This window comes from Pleurodeles waltl, chromosome 7 (assembly GCF_031143425.1).
Source record: "Pleurodeles waltl isolate 20211129_DDA chromosome 7, aPleWal1.hap1.20221129, whole genome shotgun sequence".
Lineage (NCBI taxonomy): Eukaryota > Metazoa > Chordata > Amphibia > Caudata > Salamandridae > Pleurodeles > Pleurodeles waltl.
Window position 1 is genome coordinate 1,251,945,150 of NC_090446.1, and position 24,936 is coordinate 1,251,970,085.

At 39.4% G+C, this 24,936-nt stretch overlaps 1 protein-coding gene across 1 annotated transcript in view; it reads left to right on the forward strand.

The window, feature by feature from the left end:
- Positions 1 to 6,557: 6,557 nt before the first annotated feature.
- The window catches only part of LOC138246136 (myosin-1B-like), a 36,769-nt gene continuing 18,390 nt past the window's right edge, over positions 6,558 to 24,936 (forward strand). Inside the window, exons 1-21 of the mRNA XM_069200407.1 lie at positions 6,558 to 6,667; positions 7,063 to 7,119; positions 11,648 to 11,864; positions 11,960 to 12,103; positions 12,806 to 12,962; positions 13,234 to 13,261; positions 13,345 to 13,459; positions 14,860 to 14,952; positions 16,623 to 16,686; positions 16,781 to 16,879; positions 16,981 to 17,084; positions 17,617 to 17,755; positions 18,452 to 18,570; positions 18,654 to 18,803; positions 18,913 to 19,083; positions 19,655 to 19,961; positions 21,892 to 21,959; positions 22,041 to 22,128; positions 22,520 to 22,637; positions 23,442 to 23,565; positions 24,540 to 24,676. Coding sequence (XP_069056508.1) covers positions 6,573 to 6,667; positions 7,063 to 7,119; positions 11,648 to 11,864; positions 11,960 to 12,103; positions 12,806 to 12,962; positions 13,234 to 13,261; positions 13,345 to 13,459; positions 14,860 to 14,952; positions 16,623 to 16,686; positions 16,781 to 16,879; positions 16,981 to 17,084; positions 17,617 to 17,755; positions 18,452 to 18,570; positions 18,654 to 18,803; positions 18,913 to 19,083; positions 19,655 to 19,961; positions 21,892 to 21,959; positions 22,041 to 22,128; positions 22,520 to 22,637; positions 23,442 to 23,565; positions 24,540 to 24,676 — 2,594 coding nt within the window. The 5' untranslated portion in view covers positions 6,558 to 6,572. The remainder of the gene's footprint in view (positions 6,668 to 7,062; positions 7,120 to 11,647; positions 11,865 to 11,959; positions 12,104 to 12,805; positions 12,963 to 13,233; positions 13,262 to 13,344; positions 13,460 to 14,859; positions 14,953 to 16,622; positions 16,687 to 16,780; positions 16,880 to 16,980; positions 17,085 to 17,616; positions 17,756 to 18,451; positions 18,571 to 18,653; positions 18,804 to 18,912; positions 19,084 to 19,654; positions 19,962 to 21,891; positions 21,960 to 22,040; positions 22,129 to 22,519; positions 22,638 to 23,441; positions 23,566 to 24,539; positions 24,677 to 24,936) is intronic.

A 24,936-nucleotide genomic window follows, 5' to 3' on the forward strand; every position in this document is an offset into this window, starting at 1 on the left:
TTAAAGGCAGGCCTGCCTTGTTGGCTGCTTTTAAACTAAAGTTATATGCAAATTCGACTTTGGGATTAAAAGTACTTCCAAAGTCTTAAACTATCTTATTTTTACATATACGTCACCCCCAAGGTGTGCCCTATATGCCCCTAGGGTTGGGTGCCATGTAATTATAAGCAGGGGCCTTATAAACATTTTTTATAAGCCCTGGTGAGGTAAAATAGCCAAATTCGTGTTTCCCTCACTGTAGTGAATGGCCTCCATAGGCTAAAATGGGGAGACCTTATTTTAATTAACAAAGTCCCCTTGTCAGATACCTTGAGTTTGGTATCACATTAATTGTTATAATAAAACCCACAACTTACAATTGCTGGACTTAATATAACTAGTTCAGGTAAAAAGTTTTAAAACTCTACCTGAAAGTTGCCAACTTTAGCTATGTAGTGCCCTTCTCTGATTGGCCAGCTTCTGGCAGTCTGGCAAGGCTGCCTTGATGAGGTCGAAATGGCCTGCGCGGAACACAAAGAATGTGCCTGGGGGAGGAGATCTGCCGCAGAAGATGGGGAAGCAGAAAGGGGGAGGGCGGCCAAACTGGTCTTCAAAGGCAGGGAAGGACACTTGGAGCAGCACCGCACCTCGTATACATCCTGCAACCCCAGACAATTAGGTGCTCTCTTGTTTAGATTAGGAGAGGGCAGGGGAGGGGTGTGTTTAGGAGTTTTAGCTACACCAGCGGGTGGGCTTAGCCGGATCTAACTTCCAAATATCACTTTCTGCCATGTTGGATTTTTAAAGAATGTTGCTCCCTGGGATTGATTTTTGCCACACTTCCCAGGAAGTGGTCATCAAAAGGGGACAGAGCCTGTCTGTGATTGGACACCCAGGACCCCCCTGCTTTCCATCCAGGAGTAAGAATAAATACAGCAGAACTGCACCCACACCTCACATCCCTACAAGGAAGAACATCAGAGAAAATGGACTGCCATACTGGACCCCTGACCTGCACCTGGACAGTGCTATTTGAAGGACTGCACCAGCTGCACACTTGGGCTTCTCCACAAAAAGGACTTTGGGGGGCTTCAACCGGTTCCAGAAGGAACTTTCTGCTTGCTGCAGGTGAAAAATAGTTAACCAGAGTTCACTGCCTCAGATCCAGAAGAAACTCATCAGCTGAACACTGTCTGTTGGACATTTTGGAGTTTGAGCCAGGTGCAATGTGAGAGTTGGAGTCTTCACCCTCAACGAGCAACTCTGAACTTCTGGAACCTTGGGGTGTGCTGTGGACTCCTAAAGGACCTTCAAAGACCTTCTGGAAGAAGATCCAGAAGTTTGGAGAAGATTGGAGAACTTTTTGTAAAAAGCTCCATGAAGGGACTTACCCGCCATCGAGAGTCAAGTCAGCTTACGTCGACCACGAACCAGCCTGACTTGCAGGATTGTCCCGCTGAAACGGTCTGGATTCCTGGACCTCGAGGATTTCACTGGGGGCTCCTGGAAAGGCAATCCAACAACGTTGACTCAAAATCGGCTTGCTGTGGGGGGTAGTCAGACGTTGGAGAGAAAAAGCTCCAAAAAAGTGACTAAGTCCAAAGGTAAAAGGTTGACTGGGACTTCTCACGCAGCATGTCCGAGGAGGGCTCCAGGGACGTTGGATCAAGATTCAGCTTTTGCCCGGACAAAGATTTGGGTCCGAACATATAAATCTTCACCGAGGTCTCCTGCAGCGGGTATCCAAAGAGGGTTCCAAGGAGGTCGGATCAGGTTTCTGACCTCGTCCCGCTGAAACAAATCTCCAAGAAAATGACTAAGTCCGGAGGTAAACTTTTGATCGAGGCCTCCCGCTTGCTGTAGCCGAGAGTGCTCCATCGCGGTCGGCCTGAAACTTTGACTTTGCCCCGGGGGAGGAACAACCAGATGTCCAGATTGGTGTTTTTTGTTTCTATGTGCTAGAAAACATGAATTCTTTAAAAAATCGTATCGCAGGTTCCCCTTATTCGATTGTATTCGTTTTGGTGTCAAATTAAAGATAAAAATATTTCCTATTCTTATAAAGTGGTTTAACATTTTTTAACTGTTTCCTGTGTTTTATTTCATTACTGTTTTGTGATACATAAATGCTTTAAACACTTTAGGGTCATTCTGACCCTGGCGGCCGGTGGCCGCCAGGGCCACCGACCACGGGAGCACCGCCAACAGGCTGGCGGTGCTCCAACGAGCATTCTGACCGCGGCGGTTCAGCCGCGGTCAGAAGCGGATAGTCAGCGGTCTCCCGCTGACTTTCCGCTGCTCGTGTGAATCCTCCATGGCTGCGGAGCGCGCTCCGCAGCCATGAGGATTCCGACCCCCCCCTACCGCCATCCTGTTCATGGCGGGAAAGCCGCCATGAACAGGATGGCGGTAGGGGGGGTCGCGGGGCCCCTGGGGGCCCCTGCCGTGCCCATGCCAATGGCATGGGCACGGCAGGGGCCCCCGTAAGAGGGCCCCGCAAAGTATTTCAGTGTCTGCCTTGCAGACACTGAAATACGCGACGGGTGCCACTGCACCCGTCGCACCTTCCCACTCCGCCGGCTCGATTACGAGCCGGCATCCTCGTGGGAAGGTCGTTTTCCCCTGGGCTGGCGGGCGGTTTTTCAGCAACCGCCCGCCAGCCCAGGGGAAAACTTGTAATACCCGCCGCGGTCTTTTGACCGCGGCGTGGTATTTCGGAGGGGGGAATCCTGGCGGGCGGCCTCCGCCGCCCGCCAACATTGGAATGACCCCCTTTGTCTCCTAAACTAAAAAACATTTTTTATTGACAAGCTAGCAAGGGATGAGCTGGGATTAATTTATTGAGGCCTCACTGAACCTTGTGGGGATTAGTGGCCTGTTGCTAAGTTTAGATACTTACCTCCCCTTACCAATAATCCACTTTCCAACCCTCGTAATGTGGTAGTTTGACCTCCACAACTGCAGTGGTCCGACAGCCACAGGAAGTGTGGTGATCTGAGAATTGCCATACTTGTAATCAGGCCCTAAATTTAAAAACATAAAATATCAATTTAACAATCTGGAATGATTAATAATCAGTTACATATTTAGTTTCCAATAAAAACTATTATAACATTAAATTTTCATTTTTTATAATTTGATTTGCAGCCCCCATCCCCTTAGAAACCTAGCAGCCTGCTACTAATCTATAAATTAACAAAAATGTAAAAATATAATTGCACATTAAACATAATAAATTAGACTTAAATACATAAAATAAAAATAAAAAAACAATTTACATAATAATTCTTCAATCAAGCCTTTCTTTTACAAAAAAATAATAAACATTAAATGTAAATTAATTATAATACAATTCACTTCCTAACCTCTTCCCTTAAAAACTTACCAATTCACTACTATGTTATAAACAACTAATTAAATATTTAAAAAAACAAGTAAAATATATGTCTATCTTTTAAAACATGAATAACAGTTGTACTAACGGTAGCAACATTTCAAATGAAAATAGTAACTAACACACATTTTATTTATCAAAAATATATTTACTAACTATATAAAAGTAAATGATATCAACAACATTTTAACAACGATATTATGTACCAAAAAACTATATTTTTGAATTTATACTCTGATATATTTTTGTAATCACAATATTTTTGACATACTCTTCTTGTCACACAATATTTTTGATCCAATATTTGTGTTATTCACCTACACAAGCGTGTCTTTCTATGGGATGAGAACTCCCTAAAAACGTAAAGGGCCACTCAACAAGAGCAGTTTCTATCTCTTGGGCTGAATCCGCTAGAGTTTCGTTACAAGAAATCTGAAGACTAGCCACATGACCCCACCAAGTACATTTGCTTCACACCATAGACTGGAGTTGAATATGGATGAATCAATCAGTTTTGGGTCTGCAATATTACAAGCTGAAATTAAGTAATTGTATACATATTATGTCGAGCTCTATGAAAATGAATTCACCTATTTACTGTAAAAACACAGAATTTTCAGATTTCTATTAGACGTTCATCCAACTAGCTTGTGTAGGTGAACAAAGACAAACACATACACATAAAAGAAAAAAAGTGAAAACACTGTTGGGTTTTTACTTTATTATTTCGTCTATTTCGTCTGTGTGGTCAGAAAGAAAAAAAATAGTTACATGATTGCATAACAAGAAGATGGATTGTGATGTTTCTAAGATGCCAGGTGTGCAAAAAACTACAAGAGGCCACAAACATCTTATGTTTTATAACATGTGTTAAAGAACCACAGATACATGCCCACAACATGAGATTTATAAGATCAAAGCCTGAAAACTCAGCACATTATGGAGCAGAATTGTAGGGTCATATGGATATAAAGGAGCTTACGTGTAGAAAGCAAATTCTCAAGGAGTTTAACCAATCATCCCACAAGAACACCCATGCTGCCTTAAGTGTTAGACATGGGGTTATTTCCCATTGCCATGGGTGCCAAAATGAGGCCTCTGCTTAATTGGCACAGGCTCTGGTCCATTCCTGAACTGGAACCATACAGACAACTGATTAAAGAATTATTATGTCAGAGGGACCACCTTAGAATCTCTTGGCTAGCTAACATAAAGAACGATCTTGTCCTCGAGCCCAGATGAAGCCACTAATATCTCTAGAGAACAGAGAAATGTAGAGATTTTCTTTGGGAAGAAAAGATAAAGAACTGCAGGTCTGGTAATCTGACTGACCAGTTCTTAGATCACCAGAACCTCCCATTACACGAATCATCTTTCAAAGCTACACAAGGCTCCCAAACCAGGTACCTTTACTTAAAATTCAGATACAGCACGCTTTCAATCCTTGGTTTTACCTCAAAGTGGAGCAAGGGAAACTGCTCTAGCGGCAGATGCCCTGCATGCACCCAATCATCTGAAACAATTGCACACTTTTTACTTTTTTGTCAAGCCTGAAGGGCCCCTCGTAAAAGATGGATAATTCTAGTCTGCTATATTATTGAGGTGAGACGATGCAAAATTGCGCTTCACATTTTGAAATCTGACACAAACGTGGTGATAGTGGTCAGCATGGCTAAATTCCTGCAAATTGCATGACTAATCCGCAAAAAATGATTGATGGTTCCTTCTCTGCAAGGGTCAGGACCTAATATGCAGATCTGGTACTAATACTTAATGCTCCCCAATGGTAAGGTTTAGGAGCCTCCTCCAATTTATGAACCTGGTAGTGAGATCCCTTGATTATTAGCCTTAGCAAAATCAGTGGCACTTACCTGAAGAGGGAGTACATTAAACCGACAGAAAAGGCAGGTCATGGGGTAAAAAAACAAGTATTCTAAGTGATAAATATTATGGTATTAAAAGTGTACCTTGTTAGGAACTTTACCAAGGTTTAGTTAGTTTACTTCATTTCATAACTTTAATAACATCCTCAATTTGATGGAAATTTGTGGAATTATGTTTTTATTGTGTACGTTTTATGGATTTTTATATCTGAAATAAACTTTGCTGATAATGATGATGACAAGAGGTCACAAACATCTTATGCTGTATGAAAATGTATTAAACAATTGCAGCTACATGCCCACAACAGTAATATGTCATTTTGTACCACAAATGAAAAAATATCAGTGTAGAAACGCTGCATTTTTTTATTATGTTAAAAAGGATATAGAAAGAGAAAAAAAACACTTCACAAAATCACGAAGTTCATCATTAGGAAATAAAACTGTGTGCATACGCAAGTGTATGTTCATATCAGTTTCTCTGGTTTTCTTTTCGCAACTTCCTAAGCACTTTCCATTTAGCAGATGTGTGAAATGAGGTTCGTGGAAGTGAAGTCATTTGACCAAGATCACACAATAGGGACAAGAGCGAAAGCCACGATTAGCTCCCATATCGGCATAAGTGTGCATAAGGTTGGCAGTTTAGCCTGCAGTGTTATCTCCTTCTATATGGAGGCAGTTTTCACTTGCGTTGCATTCGAAGGAAACTATACTTTTCACGGATTAAGATGGGAAAACTAGCAAGCACAATGCAAGAAGCTGATACAGTCTCCCATGTCCTTGTGTGAGTTTATGCTTCTATGTGTCATTGAGCAGTTCCTATGTGCCTTGACTTCACACGATTTTGGACTTTTGTTAGGCACCATCTGGAGGTAGTATTTTTTCTACATATCATATTTGGTCCAAACCACCTTGCGGTGATCCTACTAGAGTGTGTTATATCATCTACTTGTTCGGACAAATTCAAAGAGTGTTTTAAAAAAATGTGTAAAAATAATAGTTATAAAAAGTTTAAAATACTGTGTGCCACATTAAAATAAAATTCAGTTTGAATATAACACTGAAGTTGTGTTTTTCTTGCGCATTATGCCTTACCCAGCCACTGGTTACATCCCTATCTCTTTTTTTAACGTGTTTTTTTCTTGTCTAGTGGCACTGTGCCTCTGTGTAGAGCCCGGTGTAAGTTATCACTTCGAGGAGAATAAGCATCGAAGGAATCCATCCCGGCACGTAACGTGCATGTGGCAGCCAAGATGAAGAGAAATCATAGCCCCTAGAATTTGACATTTAGATTCTTATTAAATGATTAGCCTGATATGGCCTCGGCCATGCTGAGTTGGCAGATCCCAGCCTATAAAAGCGCCCTAGGTCCTCGGTTGTCCTTAATCCGTCGTTGGCTCACCGTCCAGAGGTAAGTAAGGGCAACGCGTGGAGGCGTGCGAGAGATGTGCCCCCTACCACTGCTGCGCCGAGAAAGGCACGCCTACCCCTTCACCTATTCTGCATTACACCGATTTCATCTAGGCAGAAGCAAATTATAAAGCGCGCTGGAAATGTTTCACATTGTCACACTCTCCGTTATGTGGAGCGCTTGTCCAAAGTATGCAGACACCCGCTGTGCTCTCTGGTTCTGTAACCGATCCCAAGGTCCCCCTTAGCGGAGCATTCAGACCAGCCGAGCGATGGATGCCAGGATGTTTTTCCCTTTTAATGTACACAATGCTGGGCTTCCTTAAGGCATGGAGCGCGCGCATCCAACGCGAATGAGAAGCAGTCGGGCCTACAGACACCTCTCTTGTCTTTCAGCCTTCAGGGTGCCCGGTTCTTGGTTCTATTGTCTTTTCCGACTGGGAGGCAGTACTGGTAAGTGGCATTTTCAAAATACTACCTAGTTTTGTGTCTTAATGGTGGGGAATGCTGATGATGGGCAAGTGCAGTTGTCCCGCTTTCTGTCGCACTAGAATGCAAAAGAAAGAGAGTTGTATAATAGTTTATCCAGGACAACAAAAAAGGAAAACATACACGAAAATAGTGCATCCCAGCATAGCCAGCCGGATAATCCAGGAGAAGTAAGGAAGCCAGCCAGCTAGCTGTTTGAGTTGCTCTAGTGAGGGCTCTTGTGCTCACTGCAGAAACCTTTAATTTCGGACTACATACCGGTGTGTTTGGGATTAGAGAACAAGAACACAGTAGGAAAACCGACAATCTGTTTGATAAATTAAGACCTCTGTGGATTTTGAAATGTTTTAGGAAGGCTATACAAGGTAGTCATGGGTCCACGGAACCTAAAAATACTACATATATAATTGGTGAAATGTGATGAAAGTACCTTGAAGTTAACACACTGTTGCCATTTTTTAAACTTTTAGAAAGCTAATTAAAATGAAGCAGTAATCACAGTTTAGGATTTCATCGACACCAGACTACACAATAAGGGTGTCGTTAAGACAACTTGAGGATGCGATTCAAGTGCTCTACCTCCGTGCTCAGGTGCTAGGATTAATTGATAATGCATTCATCTCCGGCAGCAGGAGTAAGGGTAGCAGAAATTATCTGAAAGCCATCAGACTCCCTGTGGACCGTGTAATACTTCTCATAGTTACTGGTCTCTAGGTCTTCGTATTCAGTTACAGTAACTCTTAGAAGATGCTTCTCATGTTACATGGGGCCCTCAGTGAGCAGCCCCGCCTGCATGAATAGTTGGATCAATGTATTTTATTGCAGTATTAATAAAGAGCTTACTATCATGTGTGGTGCTGACACAGTTGCCTACACGAGTAGCACACTACTCCATGTAGGGTGTGCGATTCCAAGCGTTGCCTTTATTTTGGTCCTATGTGGGAACTAATTCCATGCTGTGTGTGATGACCACCGAGGTGTGGTGACCATGGATGAAGAAGTGCCAAAGAGAGGTGCACAGTTTATGGTATTCAGTAAGCAGGCTGCTTTGAGCTGCTCTGCCAGTCCATTTATGGTAGTTTTTATGACCATGGTCCACTTAACTGGTACTTCCATTGGTTATCCAGTGTGAGATATTTTGTTCAAAGCTTACGGTCCTGGGCAGGAGTAGGTTTGAGAAATCTGTTGGGATGGACTTTGTTAAAATCATCCCTTTTCTGAGTGTGATTGTGAGATGTCAAGAAGTGGTCATAGAATCTAATTTGTCCAGACCAGCAGTGGTGAGCTAAATTAAAGTCCTCGTTGGCCTCCAGCAGTTGGTAGATCTCTATAGTTATTTAATGTCTGTTCATTTGGTGATGGGTAGTTTATTGTTTTGGACTGGTATACTACTAGATGTTAGACATACTCCAACCACAGCAGTTTTGTCTTATGACTGTGTAAAAGTGGCAAGAATCATAAGGGAATTAATATTATGACTGTATGAACTACAATTGACTGCCTGACCATTGAGTGCTATGGTATTATTTGGGGTCAGGTGGGTTATATATTGTGTTGTATTGTAGTTGCATTTATATAGCACTTACTACCCCTGAAGAGGCCTTGGAGCACTTAACACTGGAGAGCACACTGCTCTGGAATCCAAGGTTATTGGTAATAATCTAGTGATTATTTGTAAGCCATTTCAAAAATGTACTCCAGTTTCTTTGTGATAGTTTAAACGGGAGTTAGGTATGATTACCAGTTGGGGGAGGGTATGTGAATTCTTGTAGATGGTTGGTGGGATTAAAAGAAAGAAAATATTTGATATTGTAAAATTGCAGGCATGACTTAAAAAGTAGAAGCAGCAGTAATTTTTGGAAGTTTGGAATGAAATGACAGCAATAGGCAGAAATACAGAAATAAAGATTAAGGCAAACGTATGTGATTAAAGCAGGGTGCAATCAGCAAGAGGTGACATGCAGAGGATGGAAAGTGAGGAGAGGGGCACTCATAAGAAAGGGAGAGGAGAGTTTTTTGTGCAGGGTTTTGTGAATACTGAGGAGGATCTTTGAGACAGCATGCAATGTGGAGATGCAACACTGCAGAAAGATACAACGCATGTGCCAAAGGTCATGCACTAATTATGTTTCACATATTTACTGGACCACAAACTCCATAGCACCTCCCTTCTTTGTACAATACATTTCTTATGTGTCTTGCTGTTCTTAGTAACTTGTACATAGTAATTTTGCTAAAATCTGAAAAGGTTTTGATAGGTATATAAAAGGGAAGGGTGGTGGCTAAGTGCTGTGAGACAGACACATCTACCTAGCTGATCTAATCCAAAGAAGCACTCGCTTCATTGACTCAGCATCCCTAGACATCCTGTGCAACTGTATCTCATTCTGCCTTCTATACAGCTTGAGGACCTAAAGTGAAGACAAACTGGAAGTGCTGTTATGAGAGTGCATGACAGAACACAGCTATGCAGGGGGTGGTCCAATGGTCCATGACAGAAGTTAACAGATGTTTAAAAATTTGAAACCAACTGGCCTAAATTCTTTGGTGCTTGCTCAGACTTTAGAAGATAGAGGTACCAGTCAGCTAAGACTACCCCATGAGCACTGAGAATCAGTTTAATGAGACCAATTGTGCTTAAAGCTTTATTAAATGTCATAAAAGTTCCTGCTTTAATTGATATGAGTGCCGCTACCATTGGTGGCCCCTGCTTGCTGTTCTCTTGTTTGCACTTTGTCAACAAAGTGTCCTAGTGCTGGGGGTTCATCAGGCAACATGTACTTGCAGAACAGCCGGTGTGCTCTTTGACACTAGGGGCCATATGTACGAAAGCTTTTTCCCATAGACACAGAATGGGTAAAATCCTTTGGTACATCTGTCCCTAGATCCCGCTTGTGCGAACCCTTGTATTGGTACACCTGCACACCTGCTATTCATAGTTTCAGCTCACTCCTTTAACACCAACGTGGATTCATTGATTTGATCGAGACTTGAGAAATATTTTGAGATTCTTACATGATTAACGAGCTCTGGTCTTATCCGTTTACGTATGATTAATAGATCTAAGGTAATCCAATCATGTTGCACTGAAGAAATATGTGTTACCCAATCACATCTTTTTAAACTGAACAAAAGCCTGAAACATTAGCAAACAATGTCTTCCCTTAGAACTGGGCTAGAATGTAATCCACTAAGGCTCAAAACAGAAGAAAGGGAGTGACCGGTGCCAGACTGGCTTTGTATTCCACTGAGCACTTCCCCAGTACTGGAGCCATTAGAGGCAGATTTTGAAAATCAAAAAGAGAGATGGAAAGAGGGATGGGAGTGAGAGTAAGGGATTAAAGAATGAAGAGAGAAGGAGAGAGAGAACAGGTGAATGCAAAGAAAGAAATAAAGCGAGGAAAGGAATCACAGAGCTGGGGTGGTTTGATCTTTTTTGGGCAGACTCCTTTCAGTTCTACGTTTAGGCCCTGCAAGAAATCTGTCATTGTGTTTAGCAAGGGTGAAGCTGTTGATGTTTGTTCTCCCCAGCAGTATTCTGTCAGTCATTGTCCTGCTGTAGTAGGCACATGACTACAATCGCATCTCGGTATGCATCTAGAGAGGCCTTGCCACTGGAACTAGAACACAGTACATCTATCACTAGGACACACTAGGCATAATGCAGAGAGATTGTAATCTCTCCAGAAGCAGCCAGTAGTTTTTGGAAATTATTTTTAAAAAAAATGCTGCACATAGAATCAAATTGACAAATATTGTCAAGCGTTGTTCCCTGTACACATGGTCACTGGATAAAAGAGACACCTAAGAGTTAGTTTCACGTGTACTGTGAAACCCCTAATCTTCCTAATTAGACTGAGGCCTGGTTATGAGCCTGGCAGTCGGACCGCCAGACCTCCAATACGGCAGTGGAAAGGCTGCCCCTTCCTATTATGATGTTTCCACCTGACCAGCGGAAACAGTGTGACAGCATTGGGTTTGGCTCTCAGGTAGATAGATAGATAGATAAATAGATAGATAAAAATGTGTAGTTGCTTACATACATACTTCTTGCTCTGTTTTCTGTTGTACCAATATGTTGCCTTACAGTAACAGAAAACGATACACTTTACCTACTCAGTGTCATAGTGGTGGCCTTAGTGGGATATACTAATTTATATTTAGCACAGTGTGATAAAATCTCAAGTTGTTTTAAACAGATTTTCTACAATTAAAGGGGGGAGACGTTGGGTGGTCTGTGACCACTTCTTACAAATCCCGATTATATGTATATTTTTTAGAAAATACGATAGGCTACATGTTTACACTTTTCTGACATAGAAAACTAAATAAGTAGCTGGAATGGTGTATAGCTATACTGGAGTGCAGATAGACTGATGAACAGAATGAAAGATAGAGACAGACATAAATTTAGATGTGCAGATTCTGAGCCAGAGTTATAAATAGGTAAACACATAATGATTTTTGATTGAAATCCATTTCACTTCGACAGGTACTCCACAGCCATGAGTTCGGACGCTGAGATGGCCATCTTTGGGGTGGCGGCCCAGTTTCTCAGGAAGACGGAGAAGGAAAGAATTGAGGACCAGAATCGTCCTTTTGATGCAAAAACATCATGTTTTGTGGGTGAGCCAAAGGAGATGTACCTTAAGGGTGTTATCCAAAGTAGAGAAGGTGGCAAAGTCACTGTGAAGACCGTGAGTGGCCAAGTAAGTGACAATGGACAAAGTTACTGACTCACTAAACGTGTGGTTCTCTGCACCCACAATCTGGCAAATCTTTATCTTTTTCTTCTTACTCACAGTCATTAACAGTGAAGGACGATCAAGTCTATCCAATGAATCCCCCTAAGTATGATAAGATTGAGGACATGGCTATGATGACTCACCTGAATGAAGCAACTGTTCTGTATAACCTCAAAGAGCGCTATGCAGCATGGATGATCTACGTAAGTGCAATGAAACGATGCATATACTTTTCAGTGTGAAACCATTCTTCTCCAGGCAGTTGATCTACTTTTATTCTTCCATTTGCATTGTCTGTCATTGATCCATCTACCAACACTGATTCAATGGGCAGTTACTGAGATTCGATTACATGACCTGTTCAGTGGTGAACTCACCTCCTTTACAACCTTTTAACAGCACTAATGTTTTTAAAACAGTTACACCAATTTATTGGGTGGTGCACTGCACTTTTTCTCCGGTCATCTGAACCCGCCCCACTAATTCCCTCAATAAAAGATTTTTTTAACTGCCAGCCCTTCACTGATGTTAGGACCCCATGTGATCCTTTCCATTTCTGATTTCATGATACATAGTAGAGATGACTTCCCAGCACAAACAGATTTCATATGATTATTTCATTTAATTTTGTTGACGCATTTCAGAGAGTCTCCACAAGGTCACCCAATTGAAGGACACCATTCACACAGAAAACAGTGACTTATTTATGTTTGCTGTTGCTTAACACACTCACTCACACAAACACACAGTTACACATAAACACACATTCTCATTTCCCCACAAACAAATCTCCAAAATGGTTTCAACTTTTCTTATGGACCTGTCACTGTCAAATTCTGCTGTATGTGTCACTACCCACCCACCTACCAATGGACACTGACGCTTTCTTTCCTGTTTTCCTTCAGACCTATTCTGGTCTCTTCTGTGTAACCGTCAACCCCTACAAGTGGTTGCCAGTGTACAACCCGGAAGTCGTTTCTGGATACAGAGGCAAGAAGCGTCAGGAGGCCCCACCACACATCTTCTCCATCTCTGACAATGCCTATCAGTTCATGTTAGTTGGTAAGTAATTGCCCATTTCATAGGCTGAATCTGTGTTAAGAGACAGACCCTTCGAAGATTATCATGCAATAACTAATACATACAAAGATAGTATTAAGCATAGGTAATCTGGGGTAAATACCCGAACAGAGAGTCTATTCTGCTATGGCTATTTATTTGCTTTGGAATAACACACTTCTATGAATTCTTCTTATAAAGAAATATTTTCTGTTGTAAATATTTGTCTTGTTCTCCATGTTAATTGACTGTTCCTTCTTGTTTCCTACAACAGATCGTGAAAACCAGTCAATCCTTATCACGTAAGAGATGATCCATTATTATCACTAAACAGGCAGCATTATTGGTTTGCATGTTTTTTCATAGCCTTTTTTGTATTCCACAGCGGAGAATCTGGTGCAGGAAAGACTGTGAACACGAAACGTGTCATCCAGTACTTTGCATCAATTGCAGCCTCTTCTGACAAGAAGAAGCAGGAGCCACAGCCTGGAAAGATTCAGGTAAAACAGAGAAACCTTGCCGACTACCCTTTCATGAGGACATTGAACTATAATAGTGTGCTCATGCTGCTAAAAACTGATGATAAAATACTGCATCACAGCAGCATTCAAAGGAGGTAGATGAATCCATCTTGCGCCTTTAAAACAAAGTGTGTGCAGCAATTTCTCCCCATTTTTGGCCCTATCTCTGGTTTGACTAGTTTAGAAATTTTCAATATGTCTGATAGTTAACAACTAACTACGTCAGAGGTGTTGGAGCTGGGACTCCTCCAACATCAGGCTAAGCCTGAAACTTTACACTTAAATTGTTGTTTTTTCCTCAGGACCATTGTTTACTCCTGTAGTCTCTTTTCATAGTATGAAGCCTTTATTTTGGCACACTATAGTTAAAATTGGCTTGAACGTGCTCAGCGAACAGGCGTAGGAGCAATTCTAAGTGAAAGGTTGAGTTTTAGTTGGTCATAGACAGTTCTGTGAACATTCACCGTGCATAAGAGATCTTGAAGGTAGACACTTCTAGCAACATCTCATTCGCTGACTAGAAAAAAGTTAAGAATGTGGTAGAAAAGTCATAAACGTTCCTCCTAGTCTAGTTATGACTATTCTGAGAGGATACCCCTAGGAAGTATGTCATATTTTAATAAACCTATCGCTCAACAATATTGTTAATGGTAAATATATTTAGAATATATTTATACTCACATTTTCAGTGTTATTTGTTCCTCTGCTTAATTGGCTCTATCCAAGTTTCTTATTTAATTTAGTCCTCATTCTTAGTCCCAAGGAAATTCTGATTTGGGTACAAAAGATAGTTGTAATCTATATGATTCCAAGTTTCTCACCTAGAAATGCAGGAGAAACATACAGTATTACTGTTTTATCTCCCATTCTGAGGTTCTTAACATAGTAGAATATGGTAACACCCACTTGGTAATAAAAACCTTAAAAACACATTAGAGACTTGACATAGTCCATGTCCTGTGTTATGCTTCTGCTCTCTGTTACTGTGGAACTCATATGTTTCAGTGGAAGTCCAGATTGACTGATTTCAGACACAAGTGTAGATCAGAGTCTTTGGCAGCATTAGAGTATAATGCTGCATAATTAATTAATTGATTACAACTCAAAGAGAGTAAGAGCATGTACTAGCACAATCATTATAGTAAAAGCACAATCTACAATGGATGTCGAGTTTGTGCTCTTTAAATTAAACTTTTATGAACCACCATGACATCCCTTTGCTCATTGCTAACACTATTAGAAGATGAGGATCAAGGATACGATTTTACATTAATATAAGTTGCTTTCCATTCTGGTGTCCAGCAAAAGTATACAAATTATTGTTTAGTTGGAATTTTAAAAATGACATTTCACATTTCAAAAATGTTTCTTTCTTCTAGGGCACCCTAGAAGATCAAATCATCTCAGCTAACCCACTGCTGGAAGCCTTCGGTAATGCCAAGACCGTGAGAAATGACAACTCCTCACGCTTTGTAAGTTTATGGCTGAGATATTTTCTTTACATAGCTGATTCCAGTAATTTTTAAGTAACATCAGAAATATACTTTACTCTGTTGGAGAGAATGAATTAGAGGGATTGAATCCTCAGACGATAAATTGGAGATCAAATTACACTTAGGAAAGCCCCTATAAGTCACAAAGTGATTTAGAGGTGGGATGACCCTCAATTCTTTGAATCAGAGAATGTAGTCAAGACTATGGTTGTTCTCCACATCTTTTAGTTGAAGAAACAAAATCCAGCCACCCCTTTTTCTTTATCTCTGTTAATGTTATCTTCTCCTTCTCGATTGTTCTTGCGTTGCCTTTCTGTGTCTCCACATATCATCCTTTCCTTTTTTATCCTTTGTCTCTTCCTTGCCCCATGTACTCTCCTTGCCTTTATTTGGCACTCTTTTTATCCTTTTTTCTCCATTTATCCCAAATATATCTTTCTAGAATCCACTTTGACTCTAACTGCTACTCTTACAGTTTTTATGTTTCACTCATATATTTAAGGAAACATTTGTCTGAAAGTAGAAAGATCAGTAAAATGTTTGCTAAAATCCTGTTTCATAATACCAATACCTGTGCAGGTGAATATAAACATATGCATATAAACAACTTTGTGCATATAGGTGTTTCGGAGTTACATTTGTACCCTCTTCTCTTATTCAGGTATTGTATAAGATTGATGGTTCATTGTCTACTTGTATATAAATTCTTTAGGTCAAATGGTTAAATGTGATTAGGAAAAGCAGATTTCAGATTATTGCCAGAATGTTTTTTACAAAAATAATTCATTATAAAGCACATATCTTTATTTATTAGCATGACGTAGATGGGAACTACTTTTGACACCCATATGGAGAGTCACACGAAACTGTGCAGGAAGAGATGTGGATTATCTTCTTTATTGGCCTATGGACCATAAGTCTTGTCTGTAGCTCACCACAGCTCCCTAATCACACATATTTCCGCATCACTGTGTATGTTGAAGCATAATATAATGTGAGAAGTGGTCTTAGAAAGGGACACATATAAGACACTGCATGCAGATCAGAATTCCCACTTCAAAGTGGAAGTCCCAATTCTTAACCTAATGCTTCCTACCCACAAATTGTCCACCTTTGTATGCACAAGTTCTGCATATATTTCCTATGAAATAGCTTGAGGGATTTGGGGAAAACCTGCTGGCTGTTGATTGAAGACCACCTACAATTCTACCCTCTTTTCAAATCACTGAACATAATAGACACACATCTTCAAACAACACAAAATGCTTCATATACAAAAGTGTTTTTTTAGCAGATTAGTATTCTACAAAGGTCAAAACACTGTTAGGAGAAGAACCACTCATTATGAAATAAGTACGCTGAGCATTTGCATGATATAGACTTCGCTAGCTGTCAGCCCAAGGGTGACATGCTCTTTATATTTCATTTGGCCAGGCTGTGCTGCTGTGGTTTATGCTCTTGTAAAGGCTAGTGTTAGGAGTCTATATTTTCTATTTTTCCTTTTGTGCAGTACCTGGAAATAATCACTCACATGAGTCATTTTTGATTATCCTGCTTTGAAAAAATATATTTTTATGCATCGTTTCAAAGCAGATAAAAAACAAATTGCTGCTGTTTCCATGTAACATGCATTTATCATTATTTCTCAGGGTAAATTCATCAGGATTCATTTTGGGGCTACAGGAAAATTGGCCTCAGCTGATATTGAGACCTGTAAGTTACCACAGATAAGTAGAGTAACAAATTTACAGTTAAATGAGAATGATGAAAAATAATAATGCATCTAATATCAACTTCAATTTGGCAGATCTTCTGGAAAAATCCAGAGTAACATTCCAGCTATCAGCAGAAAGAAGCTACCACATCTTTTACCAAGTTATGTCAAATAAGAGACCAGAGCTTATTGGTAAGTATAAGTTGGCATGGCCCTTTCTTTCAAATCTAAAATTCAAATCACTCTTCTTTATCCACTTTCATTAACACAAAAAATCACCTCATCTCCAACAGATATGCTACTAATTACAACCAATCCATATGACTTTGGATTTGTGAGCCAAGGTGAAATTACTGTGGCCAGTATTGATGACCAGGAGGAATTAATGGCTACTGATGTAAGTTTTAATTTCATCATAATCTTTCTAAAAAATGTTTATGGACATGTGCCTGAAGTCCTAGATCCAGAGGATAGTAAAATAAAATCAGGAATAGATCAAGAACAGACAGTAGAGCTGTAAATGTTTAAGCCTTCCTGGATACGTGGGTGGAATTCTCCATTGTAGGGATGTCTACATTCAGACCTAACTAATTAATTGTGCTTTGCTTGAGAACAACATTCTTAAGAGGAGGCTAGTCGGTGAATTTCAGTTTGCAAGTCCTGATGATGCCAAACAGTGTAAGAGGAAATTTTGAAGTTTCATAGCAGATGAGGTTCACAGGCCCGTTGCCCACAGGCTCCTTAATAAACAATATAAAATCACTGTAGACCCACATTGCACATAAAAACAATCTAATGTAAAGCCTTAAATGCAACAGCCACCACTGAGAGATGCTGATCATGAAAAAGCAAGTCTTTACTTTTCTCAATGGTGCACTGCATCCTGAACCTTCCACCATGCCTTTAATGCAACTGTGTTTTACGTACAGAGTGCCATTGACATCCTGGGCTTTAACTCAGATGAGAAAAATGGCATCTATAAACTGACTGGTGCAGTCATGCACCATGGCAACATGAAGTTCAAGCAGAAGCAGAGAGAAGAACAGGCAGAGCCAGACGGCACTGAAGGTAAAGACTGATATGTTCTCTCTTTTCCGTTGACTGTGCCATTGGGTTTATGTATGTATTGCCACAACTCTCAGCACAGTATACCACACTTGTGCCATCATGAATTTTCAGTTACATTCTTTGCTGTCTTCTGCTTAGTGGTAACATGTTATTGTGGAATTGAGAGTAAATTATGTAACAGCAAAATAGAATGAAGGCAGATATATTCAGCTAGAGTCCATGCTTTTAATCACACATGTGAAAGAGGAATGCTAAGGTTGTGGAAAACCATGTAACGTTTGTCACAAGAAATATAGATTTTATGCATGTTATGCAATGGGACTGTCATCATTCAGATAGTCTTTCTGACTTTCCATTTGTCAGAAGAAAATGCAAGTGGTAGCCCATAATTCCGGATTACAATTACACTCACAAAGTTACATTTGTACCTGTGAATACCAGAGACAAGTGTGTGATGTTCTTATTTTGTCTGAAACGTTTATTTAAAGAAGTACACTTCAGGACCCTAAAACACCATCTGTAATAGAATCACCCTCACAGTACACGTCCAGGCTTGGTTTAAGTGTAGCATTATTTAGGGTTGACAGCATGTTTGCATGTTTTTTTTAAAGATTAATGATAATTGAGAATTCATGGATTTGTGCAATATTTACGACTGTTCCAAATATCCTCAACATTGTATTTAAATGATTGCAGTTGCTGACAAGATTGCTTACCTAATGGGTCTAAACTCAGCAGATCTGCTTAAGGCTCTCTGTTTCCCAAGGGTGAAGGTCGGGAATGAGTATGTGACCAAAGGTCAAACCGTTCAACAGGTAATGATTTTTTGTAAATGATTGTCTATTTAGCTCTAGGAATAAAATATATGCATACTCATTAATATAATGTCTTGACTAAGGTTTACAACAATGTTGGTGCATTGGCTAAGTCAGTTTATGAGAAGATGTTCTTGTGGATGGTAGTTCGCATCAACCAGCAACTGGACACTAAACAACCAAGGCAACACTTCATTGGCGTCCTGGACATCGCTGGGTTTGAGATATTTGATGTAAGTGTGATAGAAATATTGTTAGCCAGGTCTTGAGCCTAAGAAATGTGAAGATTAGTATTTTTCTTATATTTCTACTAACAAACACTTTTGTCTCTGGATTGTTCAGTTCAACACCCTGGAACAGCTGTGCATCAACTTCACTAATGAAAAACTGCAACAGTTTTTCAATCACCACATGTTTGTCCTGGAGCAGGAAGAATACAAGAAAGAGGGGATTGAGTGGGAGTTCATTGACTTTGGAATGGACTTGGCTGCCTGCATTGAGCTTATTGAGAAGGTACAGCTGATACTGTGGCTCTGCTAGAGCGCTATTGTATTATTTGTTAGTCATTTACAGTGACTAGCCATTTAATCTTAATAGGAGATGTTGCCACTCCTTTACATAATTTATACTCCTAACTTTTTATTAGATACTCTCAAAGATGTGCAGTCATGACCATTAGGTAAAGAAAAAACATCAGGTGTGATTGTTGCACCTAAACCAAAATCTGGAAATAGAAAATCTAGAAAAGAGTAAATCTTTCTTTAAAAAAATCTAGACAGAAAGCAAGGTTGGGTTGTAGAATTATCTATTGATACAGTGACACTAACTCTCTGTGAAGCATACAGTGCAGCACACTCCCTTGTTGCCTCCGTCAGTACCTTTTATCACTTCCATCTGTTCAGTATAGATCACTGGTTGTAGCTTTTCATATTCAGGACTACACTATACTGGCTGGTAATAAAGACAGACCCTCTTACAAATTACAGGAAGTTCACTTCACTAAGCTCTGTTGTCATGCTATTTAAGCTATTTGTGCAATCAATCTGATACCTAACCATCACATTTATATTTGCTCCTCTGTCAGCCAATGGGCATCTTCTCTATTCTGGAAGAGGAGTGCATGTTTCCCAAGGCAACAGACACTTCCTTCAAAAACAAGCTCTATGACCAGCATCTGGGCAAATGCAACAATTTCCAGAAGCCCAAGCCCACGAAAGGCAAAGCAGAAGCCCACTTCGCACTTGTGCACTATGCAGGCACAGTGGACTACAACATCACTGGCTGGCTTGAGAAGAACAAGGATCCACTGAACGACTCTGTCATTCAACTGTACCAGAAAGCATCTGTGAAGCTCTTATCCTTACTCTACACTTCTTATGGTGCTGAAGCAGGTACCATTGCAGACCAAATCTATCTATCTATCTATCTATCTATTTATCTATCTATCTATCTGATCTGAGTTCTCATTTGTGGATGAAAAGTTAGAATTGTGCAGGTCTCACCTAGCAAGGTCTGAATAACCTGTAGCAGGTGATTGATGGAGGAAGGTTAATGAAACAGACAGAACATGTTTATGCTGCAAGACCAGTGATGGCCCCTGCCTAGGGGGGTTGATCATATGGTAAATATTTCTAGGGCACAGTGAACATCTCATATAATTAAATATAATGCAAGACTGCTACTCAATACAATATAACCAATTACATTTTCAACAAATCTGACAGGTGAAGTGACATATCATGAATACCCTGCTATCACATGCACAATGTCTTTGAAGGGTCTTTTGCAACTATTAAAATAACTGACAATGTGAAAGCCCATCTGTTTTCAAGTCCAATCTGCAAAGAAGGCATAGATGGTTAATATTACATTCATTTATTTAGCGTAGTGGACACAAACCCACTCCCATATGTATTGTTATATAATTGTGAAGATTCATAAGTATAATTAGTTAGTAATGGCAATACTGCTTTAACCAATACAAAGATGCCATACTACTTGTGTCATTGAAAACAATAGAATCATGGACTTCTTTAACTAATTAGAATTACAAAAAGTAAGGGCACTGAACGAATGCAATGAAATACAACTCATGCAAATAAAACTTACATTTCAATAATGCAACTGTATTTCAAAATATGATTGAGTAGTTCATATTTCTCTGATCTCTAACCAGCAATACATTCTTTGTGTACTCATTGCTTTCCAAGACCCATTTCTGGGTTTCCTTTTCCCTCATGCCTAAATATCTTTGCTCGTTTTTCCTTTCTGTTGACTCACTTTGTTGTAGCACCCTCTTCTTGTTTAGACCTACCATGATAATTGTAGTCAGTTTCTGATTTTCTGGTACTTTTGAGGCCAGGCCTTATGGCTAACAATGGTTTTGGTCTTACACCTCGTCATAGGTATTTGTGTTCATCCTTATTTTTGTGAAGTTTAGTGCCCTATGTAAGATATAATGAATATCTGTGTGTGTATATTACCTGCAACAAAAGAACTACAGTAGCAGTCATTGCAAAAGCTATTGAACCCCTAGGAGATTGTAAGAGAAGAGACACCTGAATAAGACCAAAGCACACAAACTCAAATATTCAAGCCATTTTTCTTAATAAATGAATACATAAAAAAATCATCAACAAATGTCTACAAAGCTTTCAACATGAATACCCGGGATTCGAGTGAGCCCTGATGAATAAAAGTTCTACAAATAATAAATGTGGAAAAATCACTTGCCCTCCCTCACCCAAACACCTATACCCAAATTACAATACTTGTCAAGGCAGTAAGGTACACACTTTTCGTGATATGTTCTCGCACTTTAGAAAACATAGGCTACATTCTGAAGGCTATAGTAATAATGAACCCAAATCAGAATTAAAATGTAGACAGAAAGGTTACATTGACCATGCAGTTTCTCACAACACAGATGTTACCACATAAACTCCAACAATGTCAGACCGAGTAAGGGAAAAAAAGCAATATTCTGAGTCTGGCACCTCTGAAAGGGTGATTAGTTCCAGTGTTACTGTGTGATCGCCCTTTCTGATCTATGGCATTAGGAATCAGTAGGTAATGCTGCACATGTGAGATACCTAACCTCTGGTAGCTCCATTTTTAAGGGTGGTATTACCACACAATTATGCCTAAATCCTTTGAGTGAAGGTCTTAGAAATATATCAGCAATGTTAAAAGGTGGTGTAGTAATAAAGAAACAGAACATTCAATGGAAAACCGTGGGTCATACTTTTTATTTACTTACTACTGTTTGCAACCATAAATTGCCGAGTCAGTTTTTTTAACTTATTCCTCTTTTCAAATAAGAAACCAGTGGCAAGAAAGCTGGCAAAAAGAAGGGTGGTTCTTTCCAGACCGTGTCTGCTTTGTTCAGGGTAAGCCATGTTCACAGATTTATTTTTTGTTTAAATATGTAGTGAAAGGAATGCAACCATAATTAATTTATTTAACCACAGGAAAACTTGAACAAACTGATGTCCAACCTGAGAAGCACCCACCCCCACTTTGTGCGTTGTCTCATCCCCAATGAAACAAAGACACCTGGTAAGTGAACACTGAACTTGGCAATTTGTATTGAAGCCACTTCAAGAGATTTTTTGGAAGATTATAAATCCTTCATTCATACACTCAGTCATGGTGTACACCTACATAGAAATAAATGAATTTACTCTTGCTTAGTATCCTTTTATGTATTGCAAATGTAATTATTCTGCAACGAATAGTATATATGAATAACATATATTCATGGTCAAAATTGCTCTGTGAATCAGGTTTTGTATAATATTCTTAAGATTTATCAATATAACAGAATAAATAAAATAAATGATTTATGTGTTTAGAATGCAAGTGTGCTGATATACTTAATTCAGTACGTTTAAATGTGATGATGTGCACTTTTAGCTTTAAAACACTTTTTTGTTTGGATTTATTTAAGGTGCCATGGATCATCATTTGGTTATCCACCAGCTGAGGTGTAATGGGGTGTTGGAAGGTATCAGAATTTGCAGAAAAGGATTCCCAAGCAGAATTCTATATGCTGACTTCAAGCAACGGTACATGTTACATACGCACAACTTTGTACATCAGTGGATTTCTCTGCCATTGTCATATATCACTTCTAATGTTCAATCTAGATGGGTTTTACCCTTCCACATATTTAATGCCAACATCAGTTGAAAAATAAGACAGCACATATTGAAGTCACATTTATCTTTTGAAGAGAAACTGATCAGACATAACAGCAACTTCCTACAGGCATGGTACCCACAAGAACATATGTATAACCTAGATAACCTACAGCTTAAGTGTTATTCAAATATCAAATATTAATAGAAAAAGTCTACATGAAAAGTGTATAGAAACCTCAAAAGGGTGCTTTCATCTATTGATCTACTGGCAAGCAAAACAAAAGTTTCGGTAAATCAAAAATGGATTAAAAATTTAGATTATAATCATAGTGTGTGTCTAACCTAATTGGAAACATATTATCAAAATGTGCAAACATGCCCACATACCTAGTGATGTAGGGCTGTGGAAATTTTCATCTGGGCCACTAATGAGATAAAATATATTTTTCTTGTTGAGTAGATGATATTTCCACTTGCCACCATGTTTTCATCACATTACTCTGGATTGTCTTTGGTGGATATACATTGGTGTATATGGATTTAAGGATTGCTATGTGTTCAGTTTGGTCAAAGTTAATCTTTCCCTGAACATAAATGGGGAAGCACAGGGCCTGGCCAGTCATACAGCTTCTTTATTTATCAGAATGCAGATTAATGCTGATATGACCTGGTTAATCCGCTCCAATAATTATGAACAAAAACATTGATCTATCTCTTACTCAATTTCAGGTACAAGATTTTAAATGCAAGTGCTATTCCTGAAGGTCAGTTCATTGACAGCAAGAAAGCATCAGAGAAGCTTCTTGGATCTATAGATATTGACCATACTCAGTACAAATTTGGGCATACTAAGGTAAGTTGTTTTTATTATTGTTTTATCTCATATTCTGTAAATATACATAGATAGAATGTTTGCAAAATAAATTCTAAGTGCTATAATACTTTAGCATTTTATTATACATAAATATTTTGCAAGCAGATAACCAAGTGTGCTTGAATTGCAGATACATTGATGTCACATATCTTAAATTTTTGTTAATTTCTTTATAAATCATTTAATTAAATCACAGTCATCGATCATTGGTCTACATTGCTTTGGGTTCAAAAGGTCAATAATGTACTTCCACATATTTTATTTTAGAAGCTAGCTTCATTAGAAGCCAACCAAAGTGATTTGTAACATCATTTAATGTTGCTAAATAACTATGAATTTGTTAAGCATCATGTTTAGTGAGCAATGGATTGCTGCAATATTATGTCCTCCGACTATGACCCATAAAAGGCATCCTTGATATACCACAGTCTTAGGCAGTGGAGAAACATACCCTTTCACTCACCTTGCACGAAACTGCAAGTCTTCTACATGCTAGATAAAATTGAAGCCTTTTTAGAATGTATCTGTTTGTCTGATAGTTATGTGTAGGGGAAAGATGCACCAAACATGGTGAAAAACACGCTGATCTCTGGTGGACAGAGTCACCGACTTCTGCAGATGGGTACTGATGCTATGGGATAATCGTGTCACAATAAAATTAGAAATGCACTACTTGCTTTCTTGGTGGTAACTTACATTACCTACATCAGCATTCACTTTGCCTTTTGTGTTTGTATTTCTGTTGCACAGAATTATTGCATCACACTATATAATATTCTTTTTTTAAACAACCAATCAATGTGTATATTAATTAGTAAAATTGATGACTTAGCAAGTCTTTATATGCCCATTATTTACATACCTACTGTCCTTATGGTTTCAAGGTGTGACTTAGATTCACTACCACTGTCTTTTGTATATGCTGTTACCCAACCTTCCACCTTGCACAACAGGTTTTCTTCAAGGCTGGCATTTTGGGTGTCCTTGAAGAGATGAGGGATGACCGCTTAGCCCAGTTGATCACTCGTACTCAGGCTATGTGCCGTGGCTTCCTCATGAGAGTAGAATTCCAAAAGATGATGGAAAGGAGGTGAGTACTGGATGATATCATGAAAACTGTTTTCCTGCATGGAACCAAGCTCTGTATACCGGAGTCAAATGCAATGTATGTTGTATTTACATAGACTAAATCAGGAGTGTCCAGCGTAGGTCCAAAAGGGTTGGATCCATATAAAAGTTTCAAGATACCCATGTATATTATACAATGAATCAAACTGAAATAATTAATTTAATCTTTGGCTATACTGTATCAGGCATAGATTCAGCCCTCATGCACCTACATTGCACAGA